This window comes from Musca vetustissima, unplaced genomic scaffold, assembly GCF_032173495.1.
Source record: "Musca vetustissima isolate MV318-11 ecotype Yass unplaced genomic scaffold, APGP_CSIRO_Mvet_v1 utg13007, whole genome shotgun sequence".
NCBI lineage: Eukaryota > Metazoa > Arthropoda > Insecta > Diptera > Muscidae > Musca > Musca vetustissima.
Window position 1 is genome coordinate 54,724 of NW_026881886.1, and position 22,198 is coordinate 76,921.

Below are 22,198 nucleotides of genomic sequence, written 5' to 3' on the forward strand. Positions count from 1 at the left end.
CACCTTCTTTTCTGTATTTTGTCGTTTTTTTCTTTGACTTTTCTGTTCTGTTGGTTGTCTCATTATCGTGAATGTTAAGTCGTTGTGGCTGTATTTTTATATGTGTATTCGTTGTTGTTTTTATTGTTGTTAGTGTATTTCTACTTGCGCATCGCAACGGCGGGAAAAATATTTTGTAAGGTGGCCATACCAATGCAATTGGTGATGATTGTAGGAATCACAGAAAAAAGGGCAAACAAACAGAAATGGAAATTTGTTGGTTGGTTGTTTCGTTGGTTTCTGTTTACAAGAAGAAAAAATACGAAAAATATATATGGGGAGGGAGGCAAATAATATTCATATATGATAATATAACTTCTCGCACATATGTGTACTATATTATTGTATACACACAATAAATGTAATTAAATGAAAAAAAAAATTATATTTTAATAAGCCAATAATTGCAGATGGCTGAAATAGAGAGACATAAAGAAAAATGTGAAAGACAATTTTTGGTTTAAGTCAAATTTACTTGTGTGTGGGAAATGCATACCTCCCGAGATATGGGCATTGAAAATTTGGACACTACTTTTTTAACCAGCCGTCGTATAATTACTACCTTCAAGGCAATATAAATATGGATATTTTTACCACATATAATCCTAAGGGGCGTCATATTTTTCTTCATGCAAAAGTCCACAGTTCCAGAGTTATTGTCCATCGAAGATTCGTATAATTAACTAAACTTATGGATTCCTAGTTCTGTCGCCTAATGGATGTCTTTTTAACGCTGGTGTGTTATGCGAACTCGTGCTCATCAGAGTATAAGGTTTGCAGTCAGGGTTTCAACTGTATTCGAACGGAGCCTCATCGTTACCTTTGCGCTTCGATGAGTATTAGATTTAGTTATCTAGTTCTTGCCTATGAAATCCCAAACCTTTAAAATAAATCCAAACAAAAACAAATTCTTCGACTGATGATAGTGTGGGGTCAATCAAGCGCAAATACCCGGAATATGATATCGGAATCGGACTCGTACTCTTCTCACAAATCTATGAGCGTATGTTTAGGCGTGTCGCAACGGGCGCTAACTGCGGGAAGGTACGACTTTGTGTCGATCATGGTCGACTTACTCACATTTTTTCTACAGAAAAATTTGAGGACAAAAAGTCCAAGATTTTTCTACATAAAAAAAAACTACAAAACCATTTTTTTCATTTTCACAAAACCATAGATCTATTTTTTTAAATGGTTTCCACGACATAGGGGTCTACGATTCGAAATAACCCTAGTTTTACACGGTCAACGTTTGACACATCAGCCCATTGGGTAAAAGCAGTAGGGCTGATACAACAACAACTAGATGTTAATATTTTTTCTTAAAATTCGCGTCTTCCGAGAAATTTTCCCCCAAATTTTAAAATTTTTTAAATATTCCTTCAGTGTCTAATAACTACCTTTTTCTTCTTTTTTCCAGTTAATGTTTAATTATTCCCAATTCTTCACCTATTTGCTGTATAATTTAACGGTATCATGGAGGAAATATCAAGTTTAGATTCCTTTCAAACGGACGAGGCAAATTCATCGATACGCCCAGAATCGGAAACGACACAGCAATCGGCTGCAGGTGGAGGTGATGGTGGTACGGACAAAGACAACACAACAGCAACAACACAAGAAAATGTAGCCGATGAAAATGCCAAGGATAATAACGGTGGTGGTGGTGATGATTTTGATCAAATATCCGAGGGAACATTTGAGGTTGATGAAAATTCACAGGCGACATCTGGTGGTGGGGGTCAACAACAGCAACACGAGCAACAAACACAGCAGGATGAAACTACAGAAGATGGAGAAGGAGGAGGAGCAACAGCAGCCGAGGGTGCTGTAGAAACTGGACATGATGATGAAGGTGGTGGTGACGGTGATGGCGATGCGGATGGAGATGTTGTGGGTGATTCTAATGAAAATACTGAATCGCAAAGTTTCGAACAATTCGATCCAAATGTGGCCACAACAAATGCAGCAAGCGGTGAAGCTGATGAATCCGATATGCTGGGTGGCGCAGATAACACTTTGCCGACACAAAATAATGAAGCTGAGGCGGGTGAGGAGGACGAAGGTGAGGTAGAGGGCAATGGGGAAGAAGGTGGTGGAGATACCACCGAGGATCATGCCATGGATGTTGATGATCAAAACGCCGAGGAAGAAGAGGAGGAGGCCGATCAAGAGAAAAATGGCAATGGCGACGACAATGATCAGGAAGAGGAAGACATGGAAACACTGCAACAGGAATGCGATGATGAAGAGAAATCATCAAACGATAACAATGAGGAGGAACATAAAGAAGATGATGCCACTGAAGAGTCGCCTAAAGACGATGATGCCAGCAATGAAAAGACCAACAAGGATACGACACAAAATGAAAATCAAGATGCCGAGGATGATGGTGGGTGTTCAGAAAAAGGATAATATTAGTAAAATTTTGGAAAATAAACAACTAATTTAATTTCATTTTTAGTCGAAAATGTCCAGGAGCCTGAGGAATCAGATGTCTGTCTAATTCCCGATGACACCGAGTCTACGGTTACCGATGCCGAAAAAGAGCAAGCCATATTGGCCAGAGAAAATGCTGAAAAAGATACGCCAACTGAGACATCCAATGAAAATGTGGACGCTGAAGCTAATGCTGATGCTGGAGAAGCTGAAAACAGACAGGATACAGAGGATAATGCCGAAAAATCAAATGCAACTGAATCGAATGGTAAGTTGACCGTAGCTGCCATTTAATTTTAAAGGGGGACTTGGAGCGAGGGCAGTCTGCAGCAAGAAAGTGTGGACTTACTTTTGACGCTCACTGTATTATTTGTAATAATATTATATTACTAATATTGGTCTATCTTCTTCCACATATTCTTCTATATTTATTTTTATCTTGCAAAAGCTCAAGCTACTAATAAAGCTGGAGCTGAAGCCGAAGTCAATACAATAAATGAAGAAAATCAAGAACGTATTGAAGATAATCAAGGTAAAATTAGTTTTCTATAGAAAACAAATTGTCCCTTACATTTTATTTCTATAGAAAAAAATTGCGTGTTCAAATTTTTTTCTACAGAAAAAATATTCTTCACTTTTTTTAAAGTGTTTCAATGGAATTCCTTTTGGAATGTTTTATACATTAAGCGCTCTTTACATCGTAAGAAATCTTTTAATTTGCTTTACCATTCCACTTTTCCAGAAGCAAATACTGGCGAATCCGAAGAACCTTTACTGGAGGAAATGCACAGTACAAGCGAGACGGGTACCAGTACAAAAACAATTATATCGTGGATTGTAACCACCCTGAAAACATGTGCCCAATGCAGTGAAGAGAAAATGTGCGGCTTTCGTTTTCGTTATCCGGAAACAACAGAGGTGGCGTATCTGTGCAATCACGACTGTTGTACCGCCTTCCTTGATGCCAATGCGGGAAAATATTTTATCAGACGTAAGAAATTCTTGGTCGAAGAACTGAACAGCAGCAATGAGGCTGACAAGGACGATAAGCATGACTGTCTGCAGTGTAAGGAGTCGAAGACGTGTAAATATTTCTTCAAACAAGACGATGATACTTTCTATATTTGCAACGATGATTGTTTTAATCTCTTGAGCTCCGAAGAACCTGATAAGTTCAAATTGAAAAGACATTCGATACGCGTGCGTAATATTGGTGCCACAACAATTTCCAATGATAATGGCAAAAAATCCGGTAGTTCCGAATCGAGAGTTGTAGCCCGTACCGGAGCCGAAGCGGAAGCGGCCAGACTTGAACGCGCCGCCAGTTTTGTACGTCGCTGTGCTGATTGTTTCTCCGAAATTACCCTGGGCGAAAAGAATCTAATGTGGGAGACCATGGACTTCTGCAACGAAATCTGTTTGGGCAAATATCAGCGTACGATTGGTGCCAATTGTCAAACTTGTCACGGTGACGTACCACATCCTGCCTTGGGTAAATACTGTGTACGTTTTGGTTTCGATATACGGCAATTCTGTTGTGCTGCCTGCCTAAATGAATTCAAGAAGGGTTTGAAAACATGTTCCTGTTGTCAAAAGGACATATCATCGGGCAATGAGGGTTTCCTGGCACCGGTCGGTGACAAGGAACAATTTAAAGATTTTTGTTCGCAGGCTTGTATGCGTCGTTACGATAGCATTGCCAATCCGAAAAAGAAGTTGCGCAATGACATCTGTGCCGTCTGCAACAATGACAAGCCGGTGCGCGTGGAAATTATTTTGGACGACAAAGAGCACAATTTCTGTTCCAATCCATGCTTTTCGGCCTTCAAGTTTGTCAGCAACATTGTGGCCGATCAATGTGGCATGTGTTGTAAATATTTTGAGCGCAAAGCCACCGAATCCTTCACCATCTACTCCGAAAAACGGGCCAAGGTATTCTGCACACGTGTATGCTTGAATATATTCATTGTGGTGAATCGTCGCATCGTCTCCTGCCAGTGGTGCAAAGTGAAGAAATATAATTTTGATATGATCCTCAAGCAACAGGATAATCAAGAAATACAAATGTGTTCGCTGAATTGTCTCACCCTTTATGGAGTGTCGATAAATGCATTTTCTCGAACCGTGACCAAATGCGACAATTGTAATACCATGGCCACACCGCAATATCATTTGACAATGTCCGACGCGTCAATGCGTAATTTTTGCACATATCAATGTGTTATGCAATTTCAAAGTCAATTTGCCCGTGCCCCGCTCACATTGGAGAGTGATAGTAATGCAGCTTCGACGACAAATGTAAATAGCAGTGGTGGTGGGACGGGATCAAGTCACACGAGTAGCAGTAGTACGAAATCCGCATCATCGGGAAAGCAGAGTGCACCATTTCCAACTGGTCTGCCGAAACGTGTTAAGTTGAAGGGAAATCAACAACAAAAGGGCAGTGTAAGTACCAAGATTGTTTTTTTACAGTATATTTAAAAATCACATGAGATTGTTTTGAAGAAAATATGATAAATGCTCTTTATAAGTTTGTTATTTTATAAAACTTCCCAAAAATGTTAATTAGGAGACCATTGGCATGTATCCATGTCAAATTAACATGTACCATTCCCATTACCTGCCAATTGAAAGAGGGATCAACCCTCAGCTTTACGGTGATTTATTAATATTTTTTTATAATTTTCCTACAAAACACTCATATTTCAATGACAATTCCATGTTGTGAATGAAAATGGGGCAAATAGACGATGATAGATCATTCACAATAACTTAAAATGAAGAAGGCATATTTTTATGACCGTTTTTTTTTATAACAATACTCTACTCAATAAATAGTTAATAATATATAATTAAAAATAGTTTACTACATATTGAACATACTTTTAATTTTTCTTTGTAAACAATTCTCGTCCATTTAATTTTTTCTACATTTCACACTTGTTGTTTTCGCCTCATATGGTGTAAGAGCGAATTTGTCCCTAATTCACAATAACACACAATGGATGGACGATCAGATCCAAGGTAGATATACAAGGTAGCCGCATCGGCGAATTTCTACAACAAACATCGGTTGTTGTATTTGATATGTTTCTTGTAGAAAATGTTAATAAAAGTATTGCCAAAAAAGCTGTTAGAAATTCGGAGATTTTCATTTATAATTTTGTTTTTTTAATTTTTTGGTTCAACATTACAACAACATTTTTGACATTTATTTGTCCAACAGCTGGCCCGATGCGGCTACCTTATTAAATATACCTTGATCAGATCTTTGTTTTTCTAAAAATTTTAAAAAATTTTACTACAGATTTAAAGTTATTTTTGTTCTTCCTTTCTTCGCTTTCTTTTGTTTGTTTGCATTACATTTTTTCCCTTTACTGCTGAGAGAAAGAATTTGTCTCTCACATGTGTTGTGTCATATGCCAAATAAATGATGATGGATTATTCATAATAACTCACAATGGACCTTTGTTTTTTCCATAAAAATAATTAAAACGCTTCTCATTAAATAATGCATTGTTAATATATAATCATGATTTAAAGTTAATCACACACTTAAATATTGCTATATTACTCTTTGTTTCCCCTTTGCTGAGAGAGAGAATTTGTCTATTTCCCATGTGTGATGTTATCCGTAATACAATGTCTACAGTGGCAAACGCTCTTTGCATAAAAATGTATCATGGTAACCCTTTCTTTGGTGCACTTTGTAATAGATCAATGAATGACATCTGTCATCTCTTTCACTCCTACGCAGAGCATAAAAGCGCTCCTTTTTTCAACGAACTTTCAAATAGAAAAGAATAGCTTAAGGAATTTGTTTCTTTTTGTTAATATTTGCCATCATTCGAATTAAATTTTCTTCTCTCCCCTTTTTGTTTTGTTTTTGAAAATGCCTTCCTCAAAAAAGGTTAAGCTTCAAACTAAAACAAACTCCTCGGCTTCGAAGCAAAAACTACCCACAATGCCGGTTATATCAACAGTCTCCTCATTGGCCAGCGGTGAAACTGAAACAATGATTGGTAATGTCACAGTGAGACGTACACGAATAAGAGGACGCAAAACCGACTCTCCAACGCCTCCTGCCTTGCCGCCAACACCACCTCCCATGGCAAATAATCAACAAAATCAAAGTCAGTCATCATTGGGTCGTCGGCAGCGTAAAGCGGCAGTAATTGATAGATCATTGACACCATCACCGCCCAGACTGGCAGCAGCATCGAGGAAAAGTGAACGCGGTACTACTGCGGCATCGAGTACTCCGGCAGGCGCTTCTGCCACTTCTTCCGGTAGTGTGGGCGAAAAAGTTGTTGAAAAAGTGTCTGTACAAACGGAAACAAAAATTGTGGCAGTACCACCCTTACCACCGGCAGTACGCAATGTCCAAACCAGTTGTAAGCCACAAACCATAACTGTTGGTTTCCAAACCGAGCCGAAAACCTGTACAGTGGGTACCCAAACCGACAAGGATTATTCGAATAAAGTTTTAATACCAGTACCGGTACCAATATTTTTGCCTCAACCCATGTATATGTATTCGGCACCCTTCCCAGTACCAGTTCCTATCCCCCTACCCATACCGGTGCCCATTTTTATACCAACTACACGTAATTCAGCTCAGGGTATTATGAAGGAAATCAAAAAGATTCAAGATAAAATGCCAGCCGATCCATTTGAGGCAGAGCTGTTGATGATGGCTGAAATGGTGGCGGAGGAGAAACGTGAATCGGATTCAGATTCGGAGGATGAAGTAAAACCAGATCCAGCTGTGGTCTCACTGCAATATAACAATAGTGTGCAACAGGTCGATGTTGCCAACAACTCCTATGGCGAAGATGTGCTACAGATGGCACTCAAAATGGCCACTGGGGATTATGATCAACCCACTAGCACCATCGATTTGGAATCGGCAGTGACTGCGAATACAATTACCAATCCTCCGCCGGGTATTGTGCAGCATGATGACTCCATGTCTCACATGAGTGGTCATCATATGCAACAGCAACAACAGCCACATCATATTATGGATGCACAAAGGTAAGGAAAACAAAAAAGTGTTGCTTCAAACTAGAAAAAGAATTTAATTTTAATTTAATTGTATATTTATTTTTATTTGTTTCGGTTTAGGGGTGGTCGTGGCCGCAAACGTGGCGCCGTTGTCTCCTTGGTATCACCTCGCAATAGCCGCTCACCTGTCAAACGTCAACGTATCGATGAAATGGAACCATCACCGCAACCGCCACCACAACCCATGCAACCGGTTGAAAAGCCCGATGCCAATATGTGTTTGAAATTCACATTTGGTGTCAATGCCTGGAAACAATGGGTTATGACCAAGAATGCCGACATTGAAAAGAGTTCCATGCGTCGACGTCCCTTCAAAACGGAATTGCTACAAATGACAGCCGATGAGCTGAACTATTCGTTGTGTTTGTTTGTCAAAGAAGTTCGTAAACCAAATGGTACAGAATATGCACCCGATACTATATACTACTTGGTGTTAGGTAAGTGTTATTTGTGGGAATTTGTTTTCATAATTTAATTTTTTTTATTATTAGGTATCCAACAATATTTATATGAAAATGGTCGCATCGATAATATATTTACTGATACCTATTATGAACGTTTTACCGATTGTTTGGATGAAGTTGCTCGTAAATTTTCCGTGCTATATAATGATTCACGTAAGTTTTAAATTTTTTCCTTTAAATTGTTAATTGCTGTTTACTTATTTGTTCTTTTTCTTGTTTGTTTCTTTTAACAGAATACATTGTCACCCGTGTTGAGGAGGAACATTTATGGGAATGCAAACAATTGGGTGCCCACTCGCCGCATGTTCTATTAAGCACCTTAATGTTTTTCAATACAAAACATTTTAATTTAACAGTAAGTGTGTTGTAGAGATGTTTTTTTTTTTTTAATTGAATTTAGAGGAATGAAGGATAATACGATTTAGAGGAATAGACGCATAATTGGTCTCCTCCAGAGTTAATTTGCTCTTCTAAAATATGACCTGTTGTTGGTCTCAAAAAAATGCACACTAAAATTATTATTTAGAACTTATTTTCTCCTCTAGTGAAACTTTTTGGATAAATACAGGAAGATATTTTGCTGTCCTTAAATATCACCTTCTTCTGGACATCTAAAAGTACAGCTTTCAGGTGGTGTGAAAATCGTATATATAGCTTCAGGCTTATGTCTAACAAGGGTATATACACTTTCATACTTTGAAAATGTGCCTCATTGAAATATATTTTTACCTTACGTAGATTATGTCCGAAGAAGTACACCGACCTTCTTCTGGTAATTACCACACAATGGGTTAAACTTTTGGAAATTTGTTGATCCAATAATAATGGTGTGAGGTGTCCGATTTGATCCATATTGTGCACATGACAATATTTCTTTCAAATTTAATTCAAGTTGGAAGATTGGACCACCGCTCGGTGCACTTCTTCTGGTAACTCGCACACAAATGCTCAATATTTTGTTGAAAATCAAATTTGCAATATCATGCGATTTGAATTAAGTTTTGCATAAACTAATATTTAAAGCATGGGTGTGTACAGATGAAAGATGATACTTATCGGTCCATTACTTCTAGTACCTTCCCCACAAAGGGTCAAGATTTTGTAAATCATATATGAAACTTTGCACATGGTAAATATATAACAGATCAAGCTTGAAGATGGGACCCATAGGTCCACTCCTTCTGATACTTTCCCCCATTTATGTCTCCTTTGGGTTTTTATTCTGTAATACTTCGATATTTAATTCATTTTTATTTTCTTCTTCCCCATAGACGGTTGAGGAACACATGCAATTATCATTCTCACACATAATGAAACACTGGAAACGCACCGGACAAACAGCTAAAACACCTGGATCACGTAATGTTCTATTACGTTTCTATCCACCACAAGCTGGGCTTGGTAAGTAAAAATGTTCACTTTAATAATGAAACTAAATTAAATTGATTTTCTACTTTCCCACCAGAAGCGAATCCCAGGAAAAAGAAAGTTTACGAGCAACAAGAAAACGAAGAAAACCCCTTACGGTGTCCCGTACGTTTATATGAATTCTATTTATCGAAATGGTATGTGCTTTTTTGTAGAGGTCACATTTTTGTTTAATTTTAATTAATTTTTCTTTTTTTTCATTGCAGTCCTGAAAGTGTAAAGACCCGTAATGATGTCTTCTATTTACAACCCGAACGTTCGTGTGTACCCGATTCTCCCGTTTGGTATTCAACCCAACCCTTAAGTCAGGAATCTTTACAGAAAATGCTGCATCGTGTTAAAATGGTTAAGGAAATTAATATTGCCCTATTGACAAGTTAATCATTGATGATGATGACAAGAACAAAAACATTAATATTGTTTTAAAAATTATCCTCAACCCCATATATACATACAACAAATCAGTACACCAACGAAGAACCAGTTGAGTTTATTTTTGTATCATGAAGATGGAACATAACCCTTATAAAAAAATTGCTGCTTAAAGCCAAGCAATGTTTTCTCTAGATCATAAAAAAACTACATTTTATTAAGATTATTATTTTTTGACTCAAAAAAACATTAGATTAACAAGATGTATCTGAAGATGAATATACATAATGAAATATATATATAAATAACAATGAGATATAAATATTTGAGTATGGTACAATTTTTGTACAATTTTCAATAAAAAAAGAAAAGAAACACGGACACATACACAAAACAATTAAAAAAATATAAATAAAGCAAAACACAAATTTGATATTTGTAATGTTAATAATAAATGGGTTTATTTTATCTGTGCTCTATTATTATTAGCCATACACATAATATTATTTATGATTTGTTTGGGGGGGTTTGAAAGTAAACCTTTTTCAAAGTGCATAGCACACAATTTTTCCAAAACATGGAACACCATATATGTACAATTTCCATTTGTTTTCAAATTTCAATCATTAATAATTTTTGCAATGCACATTAGGTATTTGTTTTATTGTTTTTTTTTTTTTTCTTTACACAAATAAAATTTTTTTCAATAAGCATTCTAGTTTTTTTTTAAGTCCATTATTGCTAAGGCACAATTCACATACATTATTTTTGAAATTTCCTTGGCAAAAGGAATTGTTTAAAAAAAAATAATAACATTTTGAGAACGCCCTACTCTTTTTTTGTTTGTTAGTTTTATACACCTATTATATAAGAAAATCTGACGCTCACCTTTGCTAATGGAATTATTAACGTTATAAAAAATTCAAATGTATTATAAAAAAATAATAACACATAAATTGATTTTTCATTTAAATTGCAAAACCTTTTAAACCTTTTTTTTTTGGAATGTAACGTATGTGGTCATGATTCTATTCAATTCAATTTAGAATTTTTGTTTAATTTTTTTTCTAAAATTTAGACTAAACACCAAAATTATTTGTTTCCTTATAACAATAAAAAAAAACATTTTATAAAGCTACAAAAAACCACCAACAAAATTAAATTTGTAACAACAATTAAAAACAAAATATTTTTTTTAATAATCTATTAGTTTATATATTGTGTGTTAGCAATTTATTATTATACAATTTACATGCATACATATTATTATTATTAATAATATATTAAAATTACATTTAAGTTACACTATAATGAAAACAAACACAACCACATTGTAAAATAATGCATATACTAAAAAAACAAATAACTTGTGTGAAATATAATAAATAAATAAAAAATTAAGTAATTAATATGTTTTTATTTGCTCATGTTTTTTATATTTACTTTAATGTCGTATACGACATAATTTATAAAAAGATATTTGTCAGTGATAAAATTTTGACCCCTTGTGGGACTTGACCGATGGGTCTCATTTTCGTACTTGTACTAGGATTGGTAAAAATATAACGATGTGTAAAGTCTGGGTCAAATAGGATAGTCCGTTCGCATGATATTATTAAATTAGTTTTCAGCAAAAAGTGGTCAGATGGGTCCCGTCATCATCTAGTAAAAATATAAGGATGTGTAAAGTAAGGCCCTTGAAAAAATATTTTTAATAAATCCACGCCTTATGTAAGCTCTAAAAAAAATATTTTAAAAAAATTCCCTCCTTTGTTTTAAAGTAACATGGGGTCTAAACCAATATTTCGTCGTTTATGTACTTTTTTGCCGTAACAAAGTGTATATACATACCCTTATTAGCCATATGATACATATTGTATTCATAAGGGTATAAAAACATTGACGATCAAGAACGGAATACGTCATTCTAGACTCAATTAAATATTTATGTAGAATTGTTAACATTTTACGAACGGGATACGTCATTCTAGATCCAATTCAATATTTATGCAAAAAAATTTTACATATTTTACAATAATTAGTCGATTTTCTTAAATATCTTTGACCTGTCACATAATGCTAATTTTCTCTTATATAAAATAAGTTTATCCATTTATTGTCAACATGAGATAAAACTTCAGAATTCCTCTAACCATTGCTGTAAAATTTATGAAAATCGATTCAGTAGTCGCTGAGTTATTTGCATTTGAATTCAACCATGGTATAAAATATACCCTACTGTTCGGTGCTGGGCGCCTAGTAACTGAAAATGAAAAAACCACACAAAAATCGATCTTATAAAAATGGAAATAAAATTAGTCTTCTTCTTCTATGTATGTGTGTATAGTTATTCCTGTAGGAAATGTCGTAGTGTATGTAAATCACTACTGACCCTGTAGGAAATTTCGATAGTAAATCACTATTGACATTATTTTTTACTATTGACATTTAACATCTGCTTGTCATTGAGAATGAACAATAAAAGAACGTTTACATTTAACCGGATTTCGTTAACCCAGTGGGTTTCAATTGTCAATTCCTTTGCATATATGTCAAATAAATCCTTATAAAGTAGGTTAACCCGGTAAAAAGTTCTAATGTATATGCCGTTTAATAGACACAAGGTCACACTAGTAAATCTTTTGTAATTTCTTTCGTGTTTTTTATTCCCTAATAAATTAAATTTTTATTAAATTAAATTTTTTAGATTAATTCTCCAATTACTTTTATTTACTTTAAATTTACGTTATTGACAAAATGTCTGTCTGTCTACTGCCGCCAAAAATATTTGTGATAAAACAAAAGTAACAAAACTAAGAAGAAGCATATCCCGGCTCGGCTAACTGTTAACAAAACAATGCTGCTTCTTCTTATTACATGATATTTGCTTGTCGTCTGCATATCATGTAATAAGAAGAAGCATTGCTTGAATACATTTGCCTAAAAGTATGCTGCAATTTTTGTTTAACAACCAACAGCGCAGCCACAATGAAAGAAGAAAAATTGTCATTTTAAACTATTTTTCATTTTTTTGTTAATAGGTGCCCAGCACCGAACAGTAGGTTGTATTTCGGAACATGCTTGAATTCAAATGCAAATAACTCAGCGACTACTTAACCGATTTTCATAAAATTTGCAGCAATGGTTGAAGGGTGTCTTGATAGACGTATGTTATACAAGATATTTAAAATATTGAAAACAAATTTTTGTTAAATGTTGAAATGTAGACACTACTTTTGCTCGATTTATACGTAATTTGGCATAGAGTATTGAATTAAGTCTAGGATGGCGTATTCTGTTCTTGAAACGGCAAAAATGTGTCTCATCATCGAAATTTTGGACCAAAAATCATCAAGTTTCTTTGGAACAAAACCGTTTCAGACAATCAAAAATATATACATTTATAAAAAATGTATATATACATGATAAAAAATATATACATATCTGTGTATAATTTCGTAGACCTACGCAAACGTCATATACTTGTATAAAATGTAATAAATGTAGTAAACGTCATTTATTTCAATATTATAACCATATACAGTTTTTTCAAGAATATATATTATTTTTGTACACGAATTTTTAGGATAAAAAATTTGAACTTTTTTGAAGAAAATTTTGACATTTTATATGGAAGCGTGCGTAATTTTCGAATTGATTAATGGGAATAGCTATCTTGTCAAAAACCTAATGGTTTTGGGGGGGTTTCCGACGTTTCTGACGTATGTATTATACGTTGGAAATGTATGTCATTTACGTCACTGTTTCTGACGGACCATATCTGCTGTGGCTATATATCTGTGGCCACCACCACGGACCCACACTTTTTTGCAGAGTAAAGTCTCGGCATTATTTTTACCTTCCTTACTTACGCATATTTTCGTAAAAAAAAGAAAACAGAATTTTCAAAACTTTGAATGCCAGTTTCTTTTATTTTGTAATAATGTATTCCTTTTGTTTTGTTTTGACTTGTTGTTTTGTACGTATGTATATGAAGAATATATATATTTGTGTGTAATTTTAAGAAAAGAACTAAAAAAAACAAATGTACATCATTGTTTATGTGTATTGGATTAATAGCAACAAAATTCTAATTTAATTACTAACAATTATTGATTTTTTTTATTATAAGCACATTATGCGACGTGGTTGGTGGATGAGAAACGATCTTGATTGGTAAGTAGTGGATTGTGGACTTTGTATTTTCCATCATTTTGAAAAAATAGGGTCGGAAATTTGTTTCTCTTTCTCCTTTACCATTCAGCATCACCATTTGATTTTTGAAAAACATAATCTTTCCCGCCAATATTCATAATGCCATCTTTGAGATAGAATTTCCATTTGTTGCGGGAGCGTGTTATCTGGAAAGAGAGAGAAATAGTGGTAACGAAGAAAAGTTACGTTAAGTTAGTGGAATGAGTGTGTACTTGTGTTTGAATTTACCTTATCATATTGACAAACAATAACATTATCGGTATCAAATAGATCCGTAGCATCTTCATCGGTAACATCGTCTTCGCTGTTGAGCGGTTCTTCTTCAGCACCACCTTCATTGTCCAAATCGGATTCATCATCTTTGTCTAGATCATCGTTGTCATCATCATCGATGTTGGCATCACTTTCTTCACTTTCATCTTCATCGGAGGTATCCAGGGCACCATCCATTTGTTTGGATGTATTGAAATTTTCTAAAAACAAATTTTTTTATTTTTTTTTTCTAATTTAATAATTTTTTAGATTTAATTCTAGCAGCGGAGACTTTTTAAACTGACTGACTTAACGATTCATCAACGCCCAGAGGAAACGACTGAAGCTATAATCTTGAAAATTGGGGTGAGGATCACTCCTAGTTCCAAGGTGTCAGATTTGTATTTGGCGAACCAGTAGAGCTAGAACTCTGAAATTTGTATTGAGGGTCATTAATGGAGTGTAGGAGAGATGATTTTCGAAATTCGAATTACAAGTATCCGAAACGAACTGAAATGTACTAACCAATGGATGTGGAATCCTCAAATAAGGAGCTGGGATCACTATTGTGGTGTAGAATCGGGGTATGTAGGAAGTTTTGGAAATTTCTACTAATGTGTATTAAAAGGGTACTAAATTTGGTACAATTTGGATTTAGGTGAACCGATATAGCTAGAACACTGATATTTGGAAATAAGTTTACACTGATATTTGGAATAAGTTTATATAATGTATCTCAGGCTATGTATATTTGTCAGCAGATAAGGCTTTGTATCATAAATGAATTTGAAATAAATAAATAACCTGTATTGTCGAATTGAGGTATTTTGGTAGTTTGGGAAATTCGTACTTATGTGTACAAAATTTGGTACAATTTGAATTTTGGGTTAACCAATAGAGGGCCAGGATTGGTGTAGGATTGGGGTATACAGAAAGTTTTGGAAATTTCTACTAATGTGTACTAAATGTGGCATAACTTGGATTTAGGTGAACCGATAGAGCAGCAGTCCTGATATTTGGAATTAAGATTAGGTATGTGGGGAGTTTTTAGAAATTCGTACTTATGATTGTAAAGATAGGTAGTTATAGAAATTTATATTAATGTGTACTAAATGGTACTAAATTTGGATTTAGGTGAACCGATATAGCTATAACACTGATATTTGGAAAAAAGATTATTGTTGGAGTGTGGGAATGGGGGTATGGATGTATTTTTTGGAAATTTGTATTTATGGGTACTAAATGGTACTAAACTTCAAATAATTTATATTTAGAGCTGAAATTTGGAATTAAAATTGGGGTATGTGGGAAGTTTTGGAAATTCGTATATATGATTTTAAAGGTAGGTAGTTATATATATTTATATTAATATGTACTAAATGGCACTAAATATTGATTTAAGTTAACCTATTTTTGAAATTTGGATTTTTTTTGGAAATTAGTATTAAAGAGTACAAAGGGAGAGATGATACCGAAATATAGAGATGGTTGCGGTCAGAATTGGTGTGTAGTATTGAGATGTGGAAGTTGTTTTGGAAGTACGTACAATAAGGGAACATAGGTACTAAATGGTACTTAAATGTTCATTATGGTCGATATTGGTTTTTAAATAATTCCCACGTTCGCTATCGAAGTATCGGGCATATGCTAGTTGAAGATAAATTTATATATAGCCGTCTGAACCCATTTATCCACCTGTGGGGAAAATACTGAACATGTAGCAATACTGGGGGACTATACGAAAACGTGTTGTGAAAGAGCTAGTTTTCAATACAAACTATTGTCTAAGGGTTGAAACAATGTATGTGCAAAATTCCGAAGCCGGGCCGAGAGCTCGCCCAAAATATTTTCCACTGCGTTGAAGAATATATGGGGCTCTCTGACGAATATTTCTCATGGTGATCCAAACAGATCTAATAATAATATTTGTTTTTTTTTGTAAATTTCTAATAAAATAAAAAAAAAAACAAATATTTTACTTTGCATATTGGCATTGACCAGGGCCGCATTGACATGTTGCTGCAACACCGATGAGGCCAATGTTGTGGGCAGTGACATTATCGACGATATCAAATGGGCCGTTAGGATTTGTGTCAATTGATTCTCCTGCAATGCTGAGGCTGGTACATGTATGGTTAGGACACGTGATTCGGAATTCATTGTGCCTGGTTGGGCAGGCAATGTAATCTGAAATAAAATATCAAAAAAAAACGAACAATTATTTAAGACATGTAATATTAGAAGAAGAAAAAACGAGAAAAACACACAACAACAATACCAAAAATCTCTGTGTAATACTCACATTTACAGGCATAATACGATTGGGATCTAATGCAGCCACAATGGGTATTGTCGATGATTGAGGCTGATTACCGCTTGTGTTATTACCAGGTTGCTGCTGTTGCGACTGTTGATTGCTACCGCCAGCAGCACCACCGGCAATACCCTGTTGTTGTTGCTTTTGTTGTTGCAACAGCAATGCTGAACTCGACGAGGTAGGATGTAAGGGTGGTGGTTGACTTTGAGGTTGTGAAGATTGCATCGTCGTTGTCGTCGTCGTTTGAGGTTCCTGTTTAATTGTACCGTTCATGAGCGTTGTATTGGCGCCGGCTGATGTTCCGGCCGCCGCACCACCAGTACCCGATGATGATGTGGGTCCATTTACCGCCTGTTGTAATTGTGCAATATTTGGCTTTACATCGGCCGAAGTTGCCGATGATGCTGCTGCTGTTGATGCTGAACTTTGAGCTGCTCCACCATTGTTGGCATTATTGGCAGCAGCAGCGGCTGCTGCAGCTTTTTTAGCTTTAGCTACTTGGGCCTAACAAATATACATACATATTTGATTTAAAAACAGTTTGGCAAGAGTAATTTTCTATTTACCTTTGTGGGCTGTGTTGTTGTTAGGAGGCATAGAACGAACATCAGGGAAATAACATTTAAAAAAAATTGAAAGTAGAAAAAGAAAAATTAGCGATTTCCATGAACCACAATGGTTTTGTTGTTGGATTTAATTGCTTCGTGTGTGTGTGTGTTTACCTTTGGATTATTGGCAATAACTTGTGGTGGCTGTTCCGGTGGTTCAGGATTTATTTCGACAGCTTTGCTGGCCATTAATTTTGATCGCCAGATTTGTTTCATTTCTTGCAGCACTTGTTCATCGACACCATCATCCAAGAAAGCATCACGTACGCTGGCTATGACATCTTCAATGACGGCATGATATACCTTCAGCTGGAAAAAACAAGGGAAAAGAAGAAAAATAAAATTATTTAAATGGGTTTCCAAAAATAGAGGAATTACAATTGGAATACAAATAACTAAAAGTTAAGTTCGGCGATACCAAACTTTATGTGAACTCCACTAATGAGGCGGCCATTGAAAATAGGTATCTAACATCATTCTAGACTCAATTCAGCCCGCTATGCCAAATTTAGTGCAAATCGAATGATATATAGAGGCTTTCGTGCACTATTTACATAAAATCGGACGAAAATATATATGGGAGTTATATCTAAATCTGAACCGATTTTCACGAAACTTAGCACACACACATCTATGCCAAATTTCGAAAATCGAAAGCTATATAGGGACTGCACCATTTACATAAAATCCGCGAAAATATATGCTATATCTATATCAAATTTTAGCATACATCATTCTAGACACAATTCAATCCGCTATGTCAAATTTTGGGCAAATCGAAAGATATGTAGGGACTTTGGTGCCCCATTTACATTAAATCGGGCAAAAATATATATGGGAGCTATATTTAAATCTGAACCGATTTTCTCGAAACTTAGCACACATCATTCTGGACCTAATTCAGTTTACTATGGAAAATTTCGTGCAAATCGAAAGCTATATATGGACTTTGGTACACCATTTACATTAAATCGGAGGAAAATATATACGGGAGCTATATCTAAATTTGATCCGATTTTCTTCAATTTCAATAATGTTCATCCTTGGGCTTGTGACAAATTTCATCCAAATCGGATCATAAATGCGATCTGTACTTTGTTTACGATTTAACATCTACAGACGGACGGACATGCATAAATCGATTCAGAAAGTGATTCTATGCATAATCTCCAAAGGAACCATGTGTCTATCTCGTTTCCTTCTGCCTGCTACAAACAATGCACAAAGACATAATACCCTGTACCACAGTGTGGTGAATGGTATACAAATTATATGAATGGTAGCAATGTATGTAATGTGTCTTAAGATGGAGAACTTCTCATTCTTTATAGAAAAGCTGAAATTCTTTTTCCTCGTAGAACTGCTGAGCATTGACTTTTAGAAGAATCGTTTATCCTCTGAGAAACCGGCAACACTGGTGATGGCTGTTTCGGATTTATTTGGACAGCTTTGTTGGCCATAAATGCAGCAAGCTCTCTTGTGTTTGCTAAAATAAATATTTATATGTTAAGGGGTCTGGTGAATACCTCGAGGCGTGGCAAACGGAATTTAAAATACAATCCACCTAATGATGAAGGGTACAAAAATTCCTTCAGAAGTTCTTTTAAAAAATATAAAGAAATATATGTATTTTAACGCTCTGATCCCCAACATTTATTTTAAAAACATTTGTATTCTTTTGTATTGTTATTATGCATTTATGTGTGTGAGTGCATGGATTGATGTTGTTGCTATAAAGACAAGATCCAGAAAGTTTACGTTGCAAATCACTGGCAGTGTTTTGCTGATCACAATATTCCAGTGAAAGTTATTGTTGTTGAATGCATTTTTTGAGTGTGTCACCGCCACATAGGCTGAGCGACAGTGGTCGCCGCATATAATTGGAAAGAAATGATGTTGTTAACGATTTTTGGTTTTTAGTTTTGCATTGATACGATGAGGAGGATACAAAAAAGAGAACCACATCGTTTTTTTTCGACTGGCAAGTACCACTACCTGTCGTTGTTATTATCAGTAATATTAAAAACAAATGTTAAACAAACTCACTCGTTCAATCACGTAATCAGCTTGTTGTTAATTTTAAGTAACAGCAAAAAAAAAAAAAAACATTTTTCACGAAGCTTAATTATTAAATTTAATATATATATATATATATATATATGTAAAAAACATTGGTAGGATGATTAGCATTTCTGATAGCTGTGCATTTTTTGAATATTCTATTTAATTTTTGGCGAACCATGTAATGGTGAAAAAAGCTTATGTAATGACTATATGCAGGTCAATGTCACTTCCAACAATTAAACATAATTTTTTTCAGAATATATAATAATGCTTATTAAGCAAAAAATAATACCAAAAAATAATTTCAAGATTTTGTGCAAAACCTTCAAAATAAAATTGCTAAAATAAACTACGAAGGCGGTTCGGAATGTTCTTAGCCTAAAAAAGAAAGCGCGGTATGAACAGAAGAAATGTTAAGTGTTTCGGATACTTCTATCTCTGTTATGAACACATGTTAAATTTTGTTTCGATCTGGCAACTACTTCATATAGAAACAGGTGTTCAAAAAAAGTCGCATCCGCAATTTTTTATAATGGAAAAATTAGAAATGCGAGCATTCATTGTAAAAAAGTTGCGGATTCGTATTTGAACACCTGCATTTCACTTAATAAGCATGCATAAAATAGTATAAAAGAGTTCTCAGTAGCCTTTTCCTTTGGCTTTTGACGGGGATTTCCGACCTTTGAGCCGCTGTCCGTTGCTAGAGTCTCGATAGATTCCCCATCGTCGGACATCGCCTCTATTGCAGTTTGCCGCTGAAATTTATTGTCGGCAAGTGCCGGAATCACCGTGGTGTTCAGCTCATCAGCAGTCAGGGTAAGATTTAGTAGCAGTTCCTCCGGAAGCGTATTCCCACATTGCTCTTCCGGTACAAGTCTGTCTAACTGGTCGAAGGTTTCCCTACTCTGCTCTGCTATAGGTCGTCCCCTTCCAGAACTACAGTCCTGTCAGTCCTAGTCTGATTTCCATTTTGAATTGAATATGCCGGTTCGTCAATGTTATTCGGATTTGAAATTGATGCGCTTGTAGCAGATACAGCTGCAAGTGCCATGGCATCCACACCTAGAGCAGGCGAATCACAATCGCTTGATCTCGACGACATGTGGCCTGGGATCTTACCAATGATTGCCGCTGGTACTGGGTTATTAACTCCCTGCACCGTAACTTTATCCTTTTAATTTAATTAATTTAATTTTTATTCAACAATAACATGTATACAAAGCCTTCAGAAGTACAGAGAAAAGTTGACCTATAATAAGAAATATGTATAATGGAAATTTTGCGATTTGCTTTATAGATGTATGTACATGTAAATCACCAATATTCATCAAATTGGTTTGAATATTAACGATTTTATTTGCCAAAAGAGTATGAATTTCAAGACCCATTCTATGGAAGCTAATACAAATCTTGGTTAGATATATCCAATTTTTTATCACTTGCTTTTTAGTTTAATAATAAGCACTTGTACGACATTTCGTCCACCCACCTACAAGCTAAATACCCAGGACATATAGGCTAACGATATGAGTCCATACCATCTGAATAATGCGTCGGTGTGTACCTTTGAATATTATTAATATGTGTTTAATAATGGCCAATCTGCGACCGGGCCCTAAATTCGACTTGTTTCTCTTAAAGTTTTAATTTCAGATTTTAATCAGATGTGAACCTAAAGGAAATTAGTTTCTCAAAATACTAGAAACACATTTCCCCCGTACTTTAGTGGTTCATCTAAATTTAAAACCGAACCCTAATCTGAAAGAAATTTGAAGTTTATCATGACACTGTTAAATAAAAGATTCGAAACATTACTTACCACTGACGATTGGCATAAAGCCATTTGAACCTTTTTCTCCGACATTTTTAGGCTGTTGGTTGGACACACAAGGTCCACCGAGGTAAACAAAAGCAAAACAAACAATAACAAAAATGAAAAAAATCACTCAATTGCAAATTTTGTTTTGCACTGTTTTTGATTTTTTGCCTTTATTTGCCGAGCGACGATTTTGTTGGGCAATTGTTGAGTGTGCACTATCTTGATTGTTTTTGTTGTCTGTTGCTTTTTGGTTTATTTTTTGTTTCTTTAGTTTAATTTAAATTTAGCGGTGTCGGCGGCACAACTATTTTTTTTTTCTTTCGCTGTCACTACGCTACGGAGATTTGACCGAGATTTTTTTCAACGGCATGCAACAAGCGGTGGCGGTTGCAGCAGAAAACGACTACCAAAAAACATATGGAATGATTTAAGCTGCTGCTGTCGTCAGTCAGACAGGTAGCCTGTCATCAGTATGTGTGTTAACACAAAAACTGAAACATCATCATCTGGGGTAAATAATACAAAAATAAAGAGTCTGACAGGCCGGTGACCGTTGACAAGGGGGTAAGAGAGAGTGACAACAATCTCAGACAAACGTATGCAAGAAACAGTTAACGCAACGTTGACAGATGTCTGGCAGAATAACAATGCCTAAAAAAGAACTGCAGCAACAGCAACGCCAGTTAAGAAATAAAAGTGCGCAGAAAATTATTAATAAATGTTAGTTAATTATAATTAACACACGGAGAAAAAACACACATTGACAGCAGACACACACTGAATGTACTCAACAACTGACTGCACAGCTCCAAATACTCGCAAACACACACCAACCACACTGTCTTTCACTCTCTTTCTCTAGATGCCATTAAATTGAACGAGTCTATTGATTCATTTACTTCAGTGTCTGTCATACAGCAAATAAAATTTCACTTTCACAGGGAATTTCTTGAAAAACCCGATTTTTTCTATTTACAAAAACTACAACACGATTTTTCTTAATTTTTTTTCCTACGGAACAAGAAACTTTCCTCGACGAAGCATCCGCTCTCGTTTACAACTGCCGAATGAATGCAAGTTGTTGTTGGTTATTGGACATAATGGTAGAGCCACA

At 35.3% G+C, this 22,198-nt stretch overlaps 3 protein-coding genes across 3 annotated transcripts; 2 read left to right on the forward strand and 1 right to left on the reverse strand.

Moving 5' to 3' along the window:
- The first annotated feature begins 1,618 nt into the window (after positions 1 to 1,618).
- Positions 1,619 to 3,030, forward strand: LOC133327935 (uncharacterized protein DDB_G0290685-like). Its single transcript, XM_061536479.1, has 4 exons — positions 1,619 to 1,624; positions 1,687 to 2,431; positions 2,504 to 2,746; positions 2,927 to 3,030. Exons 1-4 carry the CDS (start codon positions 1,619 to 1,621, stop codon positions 3,028 to 3,030), a joined length of 1,098 nt encoding a protein of 365 aa, XP_061392463.1.
- A 207-nt stretch (positions 3,031 to 3,237) lies between these two features.
- Positions 3,238 to 9,835, forward strand: LOC133327928 (zinc finger MYM-type protein 4). Its single transcript, XM_061536464.1, has 8 exons — positions 3,238 to 4,938; positions 6,428 to 7,515; positions 7,606 to 7,982; positions 8,037 to 8,162; positions 8,243 to 8,364; positions 9,281 to 9,410; positions 9,475 to 9,574; positions 9,644 to 9,835. Exons 1-8 carry the CDS (start codon positions 3,262 to 3,264, stop codon positions 9,816 to 9,818), a joined length of 3,795 nt encoding a protein of 1,264 aa, XP_061392448.1. The 5' UTR covers positions 3,238 to 3,261; the 3' UTR covers positions 9,819 to 9,835.
- A 4,226-nt stretch (positions 9,836 to 14,061) lies between these two features.
- On the reverse strand, positions 14,062 to 21,141 carry LOC133327936 (transcription initiation factor IIA subunit 1). Its single transcript, XM_061536480.1, has 7 exons — positions 21,085 to 21,141; positions 17,316 to 17,510; positions 17,160 to 17,168; positions 16,579 to 17,097; positions 16,256 to 16,463; positions 14,253 to 14,497; positions 14,062 to 14,170 (listed from the first exon to the last, which is right to left on the reverse strand). Exons 1-7 carry the CDS (start codon positions 21,127 to 21,129, stop codon positions 14,063 to 14,065), a joined length of 1,329 nt encoding a protein of 442 aa, XP_061392464.1. The 5' UTR covers positions 21,130 to 21,141; the 3' UTR covers position 14,062.
- Positions 21,142 to 22,198: the final 1,057 nt, after the last annotated feature.

Bases quoted from the DNA above. Each gene is read 5' to 3' on its own strand.
- LOC133327935 (XM_061536479.1), top strand. The intron at 2,432-2,503 runs GTGGGTGTTCAG...TTTCATTTTTAG, and splicing joins TCAAGATGCCGAGGATGATG to TCGAAAATGTCCAGGAGCCT. The intron at 2,747-2,926 runs GTAAGTTGACCG...ATCTTGCAAAAG, and splicing joins AAATGCAACTGAATCGAATG to CTCAAGCTACTAATAAAGCT.
- LOC133327928 (XM_061536464.1), top strand. From the start codon at position 3,262: ATGCACAGTACAAGCGAGACGGGTACCAGTACAAAAACAATTATATCG. The intron at 4,939-6,427 runs GTTTTTTTACAG...TCGGCTTCGAAG, and splicing joins GCAGTGTAAGTACCAAGATT to CAAAAACTACCCACAATGCC. The intron at 9,575-9,643 runs GTATGTGCTTTT...TTTTCATTGCAG, and splicing joins GAATTCTATTTATCGAAATG to TCCTGAAAGTGTAAAGACCC.
- LOC133327936 (XM_061536480.1), bottom strand. From the start codon at position 21,129: ATGTCGGAGAAAAAGGTTCAAATGGCTTTATGCCAATCGTCAGTG. The intron at 16,464-16,578 runs GTGAGTATTACA...ATTTTATTTCAG, and splicing joins ATCGTATTATGCCTGTAAAT to ATTACATTGCCTGCCCAACC. The intron at 14,498-16,255 runs GTAAAATATTTG...ATTTGTTTTTAG, and splicing joins GGTCAATGCCAATATGCAAA to AAAATTTCAATACATCCAAA.